This window comes from Lissotriton helveticus, chromosome 3_1 (genome assembly GCF_964261635.1).
Source record: "Lissotriton helveticus chromosome 3_1, aLisHel1.1, whole genome shotgun sequence".
NCBI lineage: Eukaryota > Metazoa > Chordata > Amphibia > Caudata > Salamandridae > Lissotriton > Lissotriton helveticus.
In genome coordinates this window covers 550332835-550348216 of record NC_136061.1, presented here as the reverse complement: position 1 = coordinate 550348216, position 15382 = coordinate 550332835, and the positions used below count along the sequence as shown (strand labels likewise).

At 47.2% G+C, this 15382-nt stretch overlaps 1 protein-coding gene across 1 annotated transcript in view; it reads right to left on the bottom strand.

The window, feature by feature from the left end:
- VPS8 (VPS8 subunit of CORVET complex) overlaps positions 1–15382 on the bottom strand; it is a 2052516-nt gene that overhangs the window by 358638 nt on the left and 1678496 nt on the right. Inside the window, exon 43 of the mRNA XM_078680452.1 lies at positions 9397–9565. Within this exon, the coding sequence (XP_078536578.1) occupies positions 9397–9565 (169 nt within the window). The remainder of the gene's footprint in view (positions 1–9396; positions 9566–15382) is intronic.

Genomic DNA, 15382 nt, shown 5'->3' with positions numbered 1-15382 from the left:
CCATCTCCAAAAGGAAATGGGAGACACTGCCCAATAAGCATGCAGTATTCACCGACCGCAATGCCAGGCTGGAGGAAAAAAAAACTTGTTTCCGAAAGAGTCCCGCCTCTTGGGTGCCCTATCGGAGGGATGAAAGGGAACTCACCCTGGGTGGGACATAGAGACCTGCACCACAAAACTCTTTGGGGTGGGGTGTTGGCTGAGGAACGTTGGGTCGCTCGGAGCTGGGCAATGGTGGCGTGTAATCTTCCTATTCACCACAGGTGCCCCTTTGCTAGGTTTTGACCATGTCCCTAGAAGGACGTCCGTAAGTGCCTCATTAAAGGACAAAAGGGGTTCGGACATGGAAGCCCCAGATTGAAGCAGCTCAGTCAGGAGATTAGTCCTGACCCGCACTGAGGGCAGCTCTAGTCCAAGGACCTCAGCTGCCCTTTTTACCACCATGGCATTGGATGCCCCCTCCTCCGTAGCCACTGTTTGCAGATAGAACATCCTAGTATTGGGAGAGGTATCCAGTCCACTGGCCTCCCCAAGTTCTCCATACCAGTCCAAATGCTCCTCAGAGACATCCTGCTTTTCAAGAGGGTCCCCAGAACCCTCCCAGTTCTCTCCCAAGCCTAGCACATCTTAAAAGTGCTCAGGCGACAACATAGAACCTCTGGGTTCTGTCGACGTCCGAATCAGTGTCAAGCAACGTCGTTCCGGCTCCGTGTCGTCAGTGATGCCACTAACGGGCATCAGCAACATTGTAGGCACTGACTTTGGGTCCGAAGCCGGGGAAGGTCGCAATGACACGACGGCCATCGAACCTGAGCGGATCCCTGAGGACCCACTGGAGCCGTGGCCGGAACCGACAGGATCAAACCCAACGGGGCCCCTTCCCACTCTGTGAGACCCAAGAGCTCACTAGCGGGGTCGTTCCACTCGAATACGCAGAGCATGGCCTCGTAAAATCCTTTATTGGCATAGGAGTCCCTCCAACTCCCAGAAAGGGGGGGATGTGCAACGTCGACTCTGGCTCCGATCCCACGGAACTGAGCCTACAGCGTTGGTGCTCTTCACCTCTTTCAATGACGGATGCCAGTTGAGGTGAAGATGAAGTCCGCTTAGCCTTCTTCATCTTCTTGTGCCTCTACCACGAGTGTCCCGAGGACTTAGGACCGGGGGCAGTCCAGCGACATCCTCTTCTTCGATTGGGACCGGGACCTACGCGGTGTCCCGCCAGTCGGTGTCGACTGCCGGGCCAGAAGAAGCTTCATCACCAGCTCCCTTAAGGTCTTTGGAGCCATGGCTCGACAGTGAAAGTGCGACTTCGAATCGTGGTCGCGCTCGAGGCACCATAGACACACGCGATGGGGATCGATGACTGAAATCATGCGGGAACAGGCCTCGCAAGACTTGAAACCAGTCTTCCTCGAAGATATCCCTCGCACACAAAAGTCAGAAAAATCCTAGAATTTGACAAAAGTCGAGAAAAAGCATGCTAAAAATCGGCAGAGGGGTAGCACTTCCCAGATCGGCACTTAACTGGCACGGAAAGAAAAGAACTGGCATCCACTCGCCTGGGTATCGTAAGTATGGAGTACCTCTGCTGATACTGCAAAAGGAGCGGTAAGTGTGATACAACTGGTGAAGTGGGTCAGATAAGCTCCAGGAGTGTGCCCTTTCTAAACTGGGGCAGATAATGTACTTATCTGCATCCTGCCTGTCAAGTATTGTCTGAGCCAGAAGGTTCTAAGATCATTTGGGACTACTGACCAGATTTTACTGGCCAGGTCTCAAACAGCATGTAAACCGAACACACGGACAGCGTTTACAGATCACAGAATGAGTCTCCATCCAGAGGACTAGTCAGAAATTAGTTAGATTTCACCTGAGTGGTTGAAGCATGAGCAATAAAACTCTTTGGAGCAGGTGTTCAGTGTGAAAATCTGGATCACCAGGCGTGGATCTATGATATCTGTCCATCTACTGGCTGATAGGCAAGCAAGAACATGGTTTTGACCAGGTAGACATCAAATTATCTGTGAGGGCATCATTATATAGGAGAAAGGGCTCAGATGTTGCTGGTCCAGGTTTTAGAATTTGTGTCAAAATATTTGTTTCAGTCTCAATGGAGGGAAGTTCTAATACCTCGGCTGCCCTCCAAACTGCGAGGCACTTTTTTTTAATGGCCATCCATGTGGTAAGTCAAGCTCTTTCTCATGGCAGGTATTGTGAGAAGTTGGCCTGGAAAATGCTGTCCACTATTCTAGTGGGCACCTTGCACCAGTCCAAACAACCCTTATTGATGATAGGTTTAAGACAACCTTTATTGAAAGCTATCCTAGTGGTAGCCATGGAGAGCAGCCTTCAGGCTAAGTCTTGAAGGAGAGTTGGTTTACCAGATTATAATCTCTTGAGTGTCCAAATGAAAGGGGAACCAGACAAGGTATATATATAAAATATATTTATTTATTTCAAAACACTCTCTAGTAATCCCTTTAGGAGATTACAGAGCAAAGTAGACTATTTCAATGCAATAGAAAAAGCACAATATAAGTTGAGCCCCGGGGGCGTACCAAACCATATATTAAGAAAGTGGTATAAGAACCACGACTTGACTAGACACAAGGTCTAGAGCCTGTAGAAGTGCTGGGGCCACAAAGAACCACCCAAAGTAGTGACACAGGGTCGCGGTAGGAAATTTAAAGATTAAGGACACTTAGGAGAGGACTTTGAGCAAACCCCTTTAGACTTAAGGGGTTCTAGGGCCAACACCCACGGGAGCACCAGAGTACTCGAGTTACCTCACCAAGGGAAGCCGTGTGCATAGGTGTCTTTTGGTGTCAGGAATCGTCGTTGATTTCAATGGCGATCTGCTGCAAAGTGCTGCTGCCATCGAAGTGGAAAGTGTCCGGTGTGATCCAAGCCTGGATCGAAGATGAGAAGAACCTGAAAGCAGAGGGGACAGTGTCTGGTTCACTTGCCAGTGACCAGGGGCACAATAGACGATTGCCCACCGATGTCGGGTGATTCAGGTGTGAAGTGGTGAAGCTTGACTCTGCAGCCACGAGGACCAGGAGGCGTCGAAGATAACCAGGAGCTGGAATCAAGCTGTCCCACAAAGTATGCAGAGTGCTGCGGCGTCAGTGACTGGATTGGACCCAACAAGCCTTGGCAACAGTAACCCACGCAGAAAGTGAAGAAATTCTTCGGTGCAGACCATCAAGGTCCAGAGGACCCACCATGTGGTGGAGATTCAGGGCACGTCTGGAGCAACCAGGGAAGCCCAAGGAAAGTCAGAGTTGCCTTCTCAGGGACCCACCAGTCAACGAACCAGGGATCGCGAAGGTACCTCAAGAGAAATCACAAGAAGTCGGCTCACGGAACACTCGTGGAGTGTAGGCCAACCATCTTCGGTGGAAATGCTGCTCGGGGTCTGGGCTACAAGTAACCCAAAGCACAGCCTCAAGGATCGCCAAGAAGCATATGCACTTGCAAATGTGCATGTTGTCCAGGGGTTCCGGTTCCCCAGTACTCACGAGGGCTGCGGGTCTCAGCTTCGCTGGGGACTCAGGTCGGCATCGGAGAAGTCTGGAAATCCACCACCTGGGCTGCATTACTTCGGAGTCTGTCGGGAGCTTCGGAGATGCAGATCGGTCAGATGCTTCGTTGGTGCCTGCCAAGCAGGGGAGTAACTTCAAGGGAGACTCTTCAGTCATCCAGTGTTGTGCAGATCGTCGAAGTTCCAGGATTCAGTATCAGAGTTTCGTCCAGGTGTAATCTAAAGTTCTGTAGTCAGGGGTTCTTTTCTTACACCCAAGGAAGGGGTTGAACATACTCTGGGGACTCATCTATGGGAGGGTTTGGAAAGAGGGGTGGCTACACCCATTTCCTTTGTCCAGTTTCTAGACAGAGCAGGGGCTGGCAGCCCCTGTAACCAGTTTGAACTGGGATGTGCACAAGGACACCAAATGTGCCCCCAGTGCAGACTTCAAAGCACTCACAGAGTGCACCCACCCAGCCCCAATACACTACAGCCTGTCTGGGAGGTGGTGTCACCTCCCAGTGACAGGAAACCTATTGTCCAGGCCTCCCCTGCCGGAGTTTCGTCCAGCAGAAGGAGGCCTACTCATGTCTGTTGCTGCAGCATCCATTTTGTGCTGCCAGGGCTCTTTTAAACTGGTACCGGGTACACCGGTGTGGACATGTCTCTCCCTCTAGAATGGTGGAATTCTACCCCTGCCGCCAGAACGAGGGGGAGGGGAGGAATATAGGATTCTAAAGTGTTTGACACCATACACAACATGTTTCCTTACAGCCATTCCAAAGTTAGCATTTACCGCAAGGTTATATTGCACTTAAGAGTATATGGACTGGCTGTATCACAGAACAGCCCCAGAGAATACATTCCGAAGGCTGCAGAGGGGCCCTGCTCATGCATGGGCACCCTCTCACACAAAACCCAGCACCATGCTTTCAGGATTGATAAGGCCTCCCAAAGGGGTGACATATAGGTTTATATGTGTAGTGATATAAGGTAGATATAGGTAACCTATATCTAGGGGGTGTATACACCACCTTACACAGGCTGCAGTAGCAGACCTGCTGTGTCATTTTAGAACCGGTACAAAAGGGGGTGGTGATGGACGGAGCATCTGAACCAATCAAACACTCACACCCAGTCAAAAGATCTGGGTTTGATCCATCACCGTTCTTTAGCCCACTCTGCCACCCCAGTTCAGACATGGCTATATGCAACTCAGTCTGACCCTGTGCCTCATGGCAACAGTACAGCCCGAACTGCCAAGCCATGCCTTCCCTGGACCGGAAACAAGCTTCCGAGGACCGGTTTCTGGCATTACAGCCGTCTTCAGCCCGGCTTGCTTGAATCCAGTGGCAAAGTGAGCAAGGGACTCATGTCTGAGCATACCCTGCCACACTTATGGCGGCCAAAAGTGGTACAAAAGGGGGTGGTGATGGACGGAGCATCTGAACCAATAAAACACTCACACCCAGTCAAAAGATCTGGGTTTGATCCATCACCGTTCTTTAGCCCACTCTGCCACCCCAGTTCAGACCAGTCCCAGGATGTCTGTTTCCGGTCCAGGGAAGACATGGTTTGGCAGTTCGGGCTGGACTGTTCCCATGAGGCACAGGGTCAGACTGATTTGCATATGGCCATGTCTGAACTGGGATGGCTGAGTGGGCTAAAGAATGGTGATGGATTAAACCCAGATCAGTTGACTGGGGGTGAGTGTTTGATTTGCTCAAACGCTCCGTCCATCATCCCCTTTTGTATCGCTGTGTCATTTTAGAAGGCTTCCCAGGGGTGGCATAATACATGCTACAGCCCCTGGTAGGCCTCTGTGGTGCATTTGCTCTTGGTACCTAAGGTACCATATACTAGGGACTCATAAGGGTACCCCAGTAACCAAACTGGAGTGTACCTAAAGTACTTGCAATCAATTTAAAGAGGAAGCAGCTAGGCTGGGGTCCTTGATAGCAGGGCCCCATCCAGACTAAAGTCGAAAAACAGTGAAACACCAGCAAAAAGTGGGGGTAAACATAAGAAGCAGATCCTACTCTCCTACAGGTATCAAGCCAACTGGTCTTTTGCAAATCAAGGTATAAGACATCATCCCTGTAATGTAGGTGAGGTAGCTATTCTCCTCATAATGGGTATTCTGTGGTGCACCTTGTTATAGTACATATTTAGAGAAAGAACCAAAAACATAATGAAGTCTTTGCTGATAGCAGTGATGTGTTAGAGGCTAATGGATATAATCAGGGTGCATGACAATAGGTTGTGCTTTTGTAATCTCATTGTGCCACATCGGTCTAACTTGAGCCAACATCAGGTCAGGATCGGACATGGGAGTCTGCACTAGATCATTCCCCAAAATCACTGGGGTTGGTACTGGCGTGGATCTTGGGGTCAGAGTGCGAGTTTGCAACAGACTCAGTACAGGCCCAGTAATCAGCTAGGGGGGAAATATGGTGCTGGAAGGGATCCACTGGCGGTAATTTGACTGAAGGCCCTTGAGAGTCTCTGGGGGCCTAAAGGCCCACCAGAGGGTGCAGAAAGGACACTGAAAATGTGTAGCATTGCCTCCTTAAAGGCCATGATCTGTGGCGGGGTTAGAGAAGGCTCAGAAAACTTGCTCTGTATCTGGATCAACCAAGGAATTTGCTCTGTGTCCGGTGACCTACGAATGATATCTTGATTCCCTTGCACCTTCTCTTAGGAGTGCTGAGATGGGGTCAAGTCCCACTTTGCTTTTTTATGTTTGTGCTTGGACTTCAACTTATCAGAGGACTTCAAGCGGGAAGTAGATCGGTCCCCAAGACCAGGCCTGCCACCTGGAGCAGAAGCAGAATCTGCACAAAGGTCACAACTATTTATTTTGTCTACCGACATACAACTTCGCTTCCCAGAAGCAAATCACCTATGTGTGCATGAGGGCGCACTTATCACATGACAGCGTTGTGTCCTCAGCCCAGGCAGCAAAGACACACCTCGTGCTGATATGTGCCCGACACCTGCTTCCCGCAATCATGCCACGGCTGCATGTGGTCATTTTAGGATGGGATATCTTTCTCTAGGTACAATGCATTCAATATGCAAGCTACAAAAAACATGACAAAATGAGTAGCAGGGCTCCATATCTGCATCAGAAGCTGCGCAAATAAAGGAACTGACATAAGCGCATATGGGTGCACATCACTTTAGGCAGTATGAAGATGTCACAATGTCACAAAATTCTCCGGAAGCAGTCTAGCATCTTCGCAATATTCTAAGATGAGGAATCTGCAGTTAGAAGTATCAATCAAAATGGTCACAAGAAAGGAATCCTGAAGGTGGGATTTTGGTTTATTGATCGAGAGAGACAGGGTGGACAGCAAACCAAACTGTCACTTGTAAAGGCTTTGAAATTAGTTGCAGTGAGCGAACAGCCTTTCAGGTACTTCAATATGTGCACCCTCACCTGCAAAGATGGGCTGCGACCACCACCATCACCTTAGTGAACACCAGAGGGGCTGAGGCAAGACTGAATCACAGCAAATTGAAAGTGTTCTGATCCCACCACAAATCAGAGGCACTGCCTTTGGGACTTCAAAATCTACACAAGGAAGTAGGCACCCTGCAAGTCCAAAGATACCATCCAATGTCCTGGGTCAAAGTCTAACAAGACGAGGGCCAGCATCATCATTTCAAACTTCTTTCCTCTGGCAGGCATTCGAAAGCCAGAATTCTAAGATCCTCCTCAGACACCTTTCCTTCTTGGAGACCAAGACGCACCAGAAATAGGACTCCTTCTCCACCTTGAACACATCATCAACAAGCAATATTTATGCTTGCCTGGAAGAATATCGGCACAAATTAGCAATTTTTGGGTAAAGACTAAGGGAGTGCCTGGACAAATAGTCAGAAAAGGGAGGATTTAACCAAACAGAACAAATTTCAGGAACCACTGGTCCGAAGTCATTGTGAGGCAGTCACAAAGACAATAAAGAATTGTGCATTCAACTGGACTCGGATGACAGTTGATGGGGAACTGAAGTGGATTAGTGATGGCAGACGAATAAGCAGAAGTGGGACCACTACATCTGTTTTGGTCTTGTCTCCTACCACAGTCCTACCCTGGAGCCACGAGTGGGCTGAACTGGGTCCTGGACAGGTTTTGAGAGTTGCTTCTGTCAGTATCTTGAGTATCCACAAAAATTGTGATATTGCCCGGAAAAAGAAGCCCAAGAGAGCAAACAATAGCCCTTCTACCTTTGTAGTGTTCTAGTGAAACTAAAATGAGAACAACTAGTTCCCAGAGAACAAAGAGTGCCAATCAGCACTGGGAAAGGATCCTCCAGCGAAAGTCCAACTGGAGGACATGATAGATCTGTGGTGTTTGAAGGTGCTTTAAATCGTAGGTGCAGAAGGACAGCTGCGCTCCTGGACCTGGGAGGGTGGAGAAATCTTTTTGTGTCCGAAAGATGAGGAGATACATACTCCCTACTATACAAACAACACCAGAGACATATTGCCCTTTTAAAATTGGCTTTGTTAAATAGGTAAGGAAAATAAGCAACACCTAAACTCCACCACCCTCAGTGGCGGGAAAAACAGGAAAAAACTTTTTTTATACAACCCTCACCCACTCTAGTAGTAGCATGCTTCATCAATGGGTTCTCCAGGACTTCTAAAGGTTAGGGTGGGCTCAACCGTGTTCCGGGCATCTCTTTGAAGAAAGTGGTTTTTTTGGGTTTTTTTTTTACAATGAGATAAAATGCCTCATCTACTGTCTGTAGAAGTTCTGAAAAAAGATTAGGAAAAAGCAGCACAAATTGTGGGAGCTTCAGCATGCAAGGGTGGTGCCTATTTGTGGCTCTCGAACGTATGCCGGAGGTAGGACAGAGTTGGGATTGACCCAACTGCAAGCTCACTGGAGATGTTGCAAAATAGTTTCAGGATCCAGTTTTAGTATCCTTCTGAAGATTAGATACTTAATAGAATACTGGTAGCAATTTCGGGATCAGTGTCTACATTGGAGACAGGGAAAAACAGCTCCACCTTCTTTACCAAGAGGATGCTCATGCGAAAACACGTCTAAGCACTCCTATTAGACTACTTCTAACATTGTGGAAATGTGCAGGATGGACCACATAACTACGGAACAGCCGAAAGAAACACTTTTGTCACTTGGCACGTTGAAGCCACAATAAAGCAGGTACATACTTCTTGCCTGGATCACTGTTATAGTGACATAACCTAAAATATCTCATACAAGCGGTCATGAAAGCACAGATGCCGACCTTTAGGAAGTAATGCAATTACTCTTCTAATATAAGACGAGTGAGATGGATATTTTTGTAGATGTGTTCTGTATGAATGTCTGAAACATATCAACCCCCACACCACTCCCACAATATTGCAAAGAAGAAAACATAGAATCCCAGAAAAGAAGGCAGTGAAAAAATTCCAAAGTTTGGACAGAGAAGAGTAACTGTAGCACTAATCTGTACTAATCTGAAGATATTAATACAACCTAGAAAATATCATAACCTATAACATCAATTGGAATTATTTACCTAGTTGTCATCAGTACAATATCATACTTAGCTATGTACAACCTGCTACAATTGTAGTCCAACACAGAAGAATATTGGAAGTCAGCAGAAAAATGGTATTCATGAGAAAACCATACACATGTTTTAGTAACACATTTCTGATAAAGGATATATCTGCACTAATGCAGCAACTTTTTATGGATCCCTTTGCAGAAACATCATCAACAGATAACGCAGAGGTAACAAATACACAACAGAAATCTACTTTCACAAAGGAGACATGCATCAATATATTTTACATCAGGGAAAATTTAACAAAGTTAAATTCCTCTTCGTAAGAATCCTAACCTGAGCAAGCGATGATGTTCTTCCTTTCTTTATTGCAGAAGTAGCTTCATTTTGTTGCTCTCCACTGTTCCTGGATTTACATTTATAGCAGGTCCAACTTGTCTGCCCATTTATTTCAACCCCACACTCTTTATTCAGTAAGCAGAGCGAATGGTAGAGGTGGCCACAGCTGAAGTTAAAAATAAATCTCATTGGTTGTTTGGTTAGCATTTTATTTAATCACAGCTGCATCTGGCAAATGCTACACTACAGGGAAAGCATTTTATAAAACTTGATTAAACATCTTGGAACTATCTATCTCGAATGTATCACTGATTGACGCCATTAGCAGAAACACAGACTTTAGCGATACCTGACATTAGACCCAGCTCCTCTGTTTCTCATTGAAAAGCCTTAAAATTAGCATTAATAATGTTTCACACAGATACTTTTAATATATTTGTAGATTCACATTTGATGTAGTCCTCTGTGTAGAAGTGGCAGTTATGGCATTAACAGTTAAATGCACTAAATGTCTTCAGAAATAACATGGTATTTAAGAATCATCCAAGTCAATGCAAAGATTGCATTTCTAGGAACAGCTTACAATACATTACTTGTACTGTTTAAAGCCACTTGTAGATGCCCAACCCACTCTTAAAACTACTGAACAACTTTGCAACTACTATTTTAATGACGGGACCTAAGAAATCACAAAGGAAACCTCAAGGAAGTATGTTTTCAGGATAAATATGTAAAATGTTATCACTGAATTTGCATCTGATGTAAGTGGGAGAATAGTGTAAATAACAGTGTCCTGCACACCCAATTTAAGAAGTGTGTACAACTTGTGTATTTATTTATTTATTTTTGGAGCTTATAAAGTGCGTGGCTACCCCCTGTGGGGGTGTCCCGGCGCTGCGAACAGCAGTCAACCAAAGGGGGCACAGCGGGGTCTAGACATTAGAAAATAACCAGGTTTTAAGTCTGCTCCGGAATAGTGACTCTGATGTCATGAACCGAAGGTCCAGAGGAAGATGATTCCAGAGTTTTGCAGTGACCACAGCAAAAGCCCGACCTCCCGTTCTAGAAAGACGGAAACGGGGGGCGTGTAGAAGGCGAAGATGATTTGATCTGAGGACACGAACCGTTTGGACAGGTTTCAGCCTGTGTCTCAGATAAGCAGGGCCTAGACCATTAAGTGCCCTAAACGCAATGACCAATGCTTTGAATTGTATATGATAGGACACCGGCAACCAATGAAGTTTAGCCAAATATGGGGTAATGGAGTGGCGATACGGGATGTTACAGATCAGCCTGGCCGCGGCGTTCTGTACAGTCTGCAGTCGTTTAATCAGATAGGCAGGGGCTCCCACATACAGACTGTTCGCATAATCCAGATGGGACGTGATTAATGCATGAACCACAGTTCTCTGTGAGTCAAGCGGAAGAAAATGGAAGATTTTTTTAATCATGCGCAGTTTACCAAAACATGCTGCTGAAACTTTATTAATTTTGCGTCCTACAGGACAAGACATTATCGAATTGAAAGCCCAAATTCCGTGCGGAAAAGACAGGAACTGGGGCAGGGTCTAATTCGGCAGGCCACCATAATTGTAGGAGGTTACGATCTTTCTAGCATGGTTACCCCCACTTTTTGCCCTGTGTCAGTATGTTTTTTTTACCTCGTCTGCTGGGATCCTTCTAATCAGGACCCCTACAACTGTGCCTTCTACCCAAAATTGACATGGCAAGTACTTTGGTACCTACACAATTGGCTATTGGTGTACCCTTAAAAGTCCCGAGTATATGGTACTGAGGTACCCAGGGCATAAGTACACCAGGGGTCTCCCATGGGCTGCAGCAGGTATTGTGCCATCCATGGGAGTCCACGTAAACTGACTACAGGCCTGCCATTTGAACCTGTGTGAGTTGATGCTTGCACCTCTCATGACAGAAATAAGTTTCCTTATATCTGAGGTCACTGCACTTAAAACCTATAAGTCACACCTATGGCAGGCTCTTCAGTCCTGAGGGTAAGGTGATTGGTTATAATGCAAGAGCAAGACCCCTACAAACCCCGGAGTCGATTCTCCAGGCTTTTTAAGTGTGGTCAGCCATTGTTAGACAGATAATGGAATCAGTCACTATGAGATGTCAAAATATGTACTGACTGCACCAAACCCGGTCAATGTGTGGTATCAACCATGTTGGAATTGTACCCCAACACCGATTCCAATGTGGAAAGTAAGATCCCATGTAATGGTGGGCTCCTTCAGTTACCCCACCTGTACTCCCAGTAAGAACCTTTCAGGGTCTGCCAGCAGGCTAGTACTGATGCCAACCACAGACATTATTCTGCTCTCCTGCTGCTGAGCTGAGCAGGGGAAGGTAGAGCAATATGTTTCCTGTTACAGGGAGGTGTGACCACCTCCCAGACAGGATTTAGTGTACATGGCTGGGGTGATAGTGCTTGCTAGTACCACCAGACTGCTTTGAAGGGCACATTTGGTGCCATCCTTGCATACTCCAGTTTGAGCCAGTTCAGGAAGCCCTTGGATCCCACTCTGGCACGAAACTGGACAAAGGACACAGGAGTAGCCTTTACTCTGACCAGCTCCTCCTTTCCTTAGGGTACTCAGTGGCGTGGCAAAGGGAGTGGGGGGCGGCACCCTAGGTGGTATGAGCTTTTTGGGCCGGTGGCCTCTCTCCTTACCTGCTGCCCTCACAGAATTCGCCAGCACCACCCGGAAGCCTCCCCACTCCTACCTGCGGCCGTCACACGAATTGCCAGCCCAAACCCTGCTCTTGCAAGCCGCCATGGGCGACATGTAAGCAGGGACCCTCATGGGCAGCACATGGGCCAGCTACGCCACTGAGGGGACACAGACTTCTAAGAACTTTGACTGGAACCTAGACTTCAACAAGAAAGACTCCTGCTGGTTTTGGTCTCGCTGCTCTTCCAGTATTCTTCATTGTTTGTGTGTACTTCTTCCAGGTTATTGAACAGACCTGTGGGTATCAAGAACAACTGAAAAAATGTCCCTTGGAATGAAGGAGTCACTCTAATGCATCTGCAGGCACCGCAAAGAAGCTGACCGGTCTGCTGCTCTGTCATCCTTCGGGTTTCCCAAAGCCCAGCAACACAGGTGGTAGTTCTGCAACTCCCTCGAGGCCTGACCTGTTCTCGCTCAATTTTGAGGCCAGTAGCCCCTGTCGGAACCGCTGGAACAAAACCCTGTGCACTGTGTCAACTTGCCATTGACCAGGCTTGTTGGCCCTGCACTCTTTGGGCTGCAAGAAGCTCCAGCATCTCTTCCCTCCAAGATCAGCATTCTCATCCCATCATCCTCATCACATCCTCTGCACCGTGGGTATTCATCTTTGGTGAGCTACTCTAGGTCCTCTTGTGACTCATGTGTCTTCGGCCTGTGGGTCCTCCTGAGGGTCTTCTACTGCTTCAGTGGGCTCCCCTGTTTGCTCGTGGTCTGCTCTGACCCTCCTGCTGTTGGTGAGTCCCTTGGACCTTGCTGGTCACAACGTTGCTCCTTTTCTGTTTTCCATGGCAGTTGCGGCAATGAAGGCTTGTTGGTGCTCCGGCCATACACCGACCACCTAGTCAACGACATCTGACGTGGGGCAGCTCGTGCAGGGCTCTTGGTCTTCCTCAGCATTGCCTGGTACTCACAGCTGCAGAGACAAGGTCACTGTCAACTCTTCAGAAACTCCTGATGTAGGTGTGTATTGTGTGTCCGTGTCGCTTGGTCACCTCCGAGTTGCGTAGACTCTGTCCCCTCTGCTTGCAGATTCTTCATTTCCAGAATCCACCTGTGGATTCCACCATACTCCTTCACAGTCTTCTCCAGAGACGTCTTCTTCGAAGTTGTCGATTGTTGTCTAAGGCAGGTTCCAACGCCACATCACCCCTATGCACCTGGCTTCCCTGATGTAGGTAACTTGGTTCCTGGAGCATCCACGGGTGGGGTGGCTCATCAACCTACCTTCCTCCAAAGGAATTCTTTGGGGTCCTCTGGGAACAATCCCTCTTTTCCATAACTGCAACTTCTTCATTGACTTCCATTGGGCATGCTGCTGTGTTTCCACTCTGCACTCAGCCTCCGTGGGGTTCCTGGGTACTTAACTTGGGTGGTTTCTTGTGTCCCTGGCCTCTGTGGGTCTTCCGGCCAAAGTCAAGTTCTCCTTTGAAGTTTGCATTCCATTTTTTTAGTACATGGTTTGGTCTCCCCTTGGAGACCACTGTATTTTGTGCTAGTTACCGGATTGCCTTTGAAGTTATTTTGGGTATTGTGTTGATATCTCCAGATATATACGAATGTGATAGTGATATATAGACTTATTTTAGCTAAACAACGTGTGGTTTCTTTTCATCTAATCTAGACTACAGATTAAACTGATTAAACAAACTGCTTAATACTCCTTCAAAATAAGCCTGACGGCTGCTCCACAGCTACCACTCTGAGAGCTTTATATGGTTATTAAAGATCACTAAAACCACCATAAGGGTTACCTGAATTAGTGCAAGGTGCACCACATGAACATGTGTGCACCATATACTAAGCCAGCCTCCTACAAGTTGTAACAGATAAACATGCTCTTGTAGGTGCGCAAAATCACACAAGATTGCACATGCACACACCAGTTCTCTTCATAAGCTACCCCACAGCTGCTGATCAGATGAGAGGATGGTAGGTTTTGCAAATGTGAGAGAAACTAAGACAGGAAAACTCGAATCACAACAGAGTTAACTTTACATCTATGTAAAAACTTTACTTATCGTTATTGAACAACAATAAACCAATGATTTGCACCAAAAGACAATGTTGGGAATCCTCTTAGAGTGTAATCAGTGCATATCTTTTGAACCCTTGTACTGAGAAGTACATCACACGAGGAAGGAGGTAAATACAGTTGAAAGGTGGAAGCCTCAAGTTTCAAGAAGCAATCTATTTAGTCAGTACGGTGCACACCTGGTGTCCTTGCATAACCCTTGTTATGGATTCAACGCCGTTTCCCACTGAAGTCCAATCAGGGCTTCACATTTGTGGCACCCCTATTCTTTCCCCTGCAAGCTGTTAACATTCCCCTCAACCAATGGGCCACCAGAATGTTCCCCTCAATACCATTTGGTGGTTGTCTTGAGAGTCTATGAATCCATTAAGCATATCTTTCCATATGCCAAGGTCCCGATCAGCATTCTCATCCAATTTCACCTGACAGAGCCTCCGTAGTTCCGCCACAACCCATTCACACAGATCTGCTCTCCAGAATCAAAGCTGAGATGTAGATGAGGAGAGGCAGTGAATGGCTGGCCATCTCTCAGCGAGAAGGAGCCCAAATGTTGCAAATCTATACCACATTTTGTGGGCCCAGTTTTTGATGTGTTTATCAACCCCAATAAGTAGTGTTTAATGGTCACTTCCAATGCCAACACCGTCATCCCCGTCTCGGCACCACTGTGGTTCAATAGGGAACCAATCAGTCACATGGCCGCAAAACGTGCAAAGTGGATGCCGGGCATGTGCCACATCTCAGGCACAGCTCAGATCCAGCAGGAAAGATATGTAGTCTCTGAAGTGCAAGAAAGGTGCAATGGGGGTAATAAAATTGTGCTAACTTAAATAGAGTGTTACTCGCCACCCCTCGACAAGGACACATGCTCTGGTTCACTCTGTTTCAGCTAGTGGCTCCACAAAGTCAGTCTCCCATAGGGTTTGAGTCCTAAGAAGTCTGCCTTTTTCGACACTGCTTTAATGCTCCATACAGGCGTGCTATCCCACCCCTACTAGACCCCACATCTAGTATCAATCCTAGTGTCATGGATGTCGCTGGTTCCTCTGGAAAATACCTCTGGACCTTCCAAACCACCCTGGACATGTTTGTATATTTCTAGAACGGTTTGGTACCCTAAAAAAATCCTTGATGAGCATCTTGAAAAATATTGAATTGATATACATGTCTTCCAGGGTACAGCACCACCCCTCCCCCC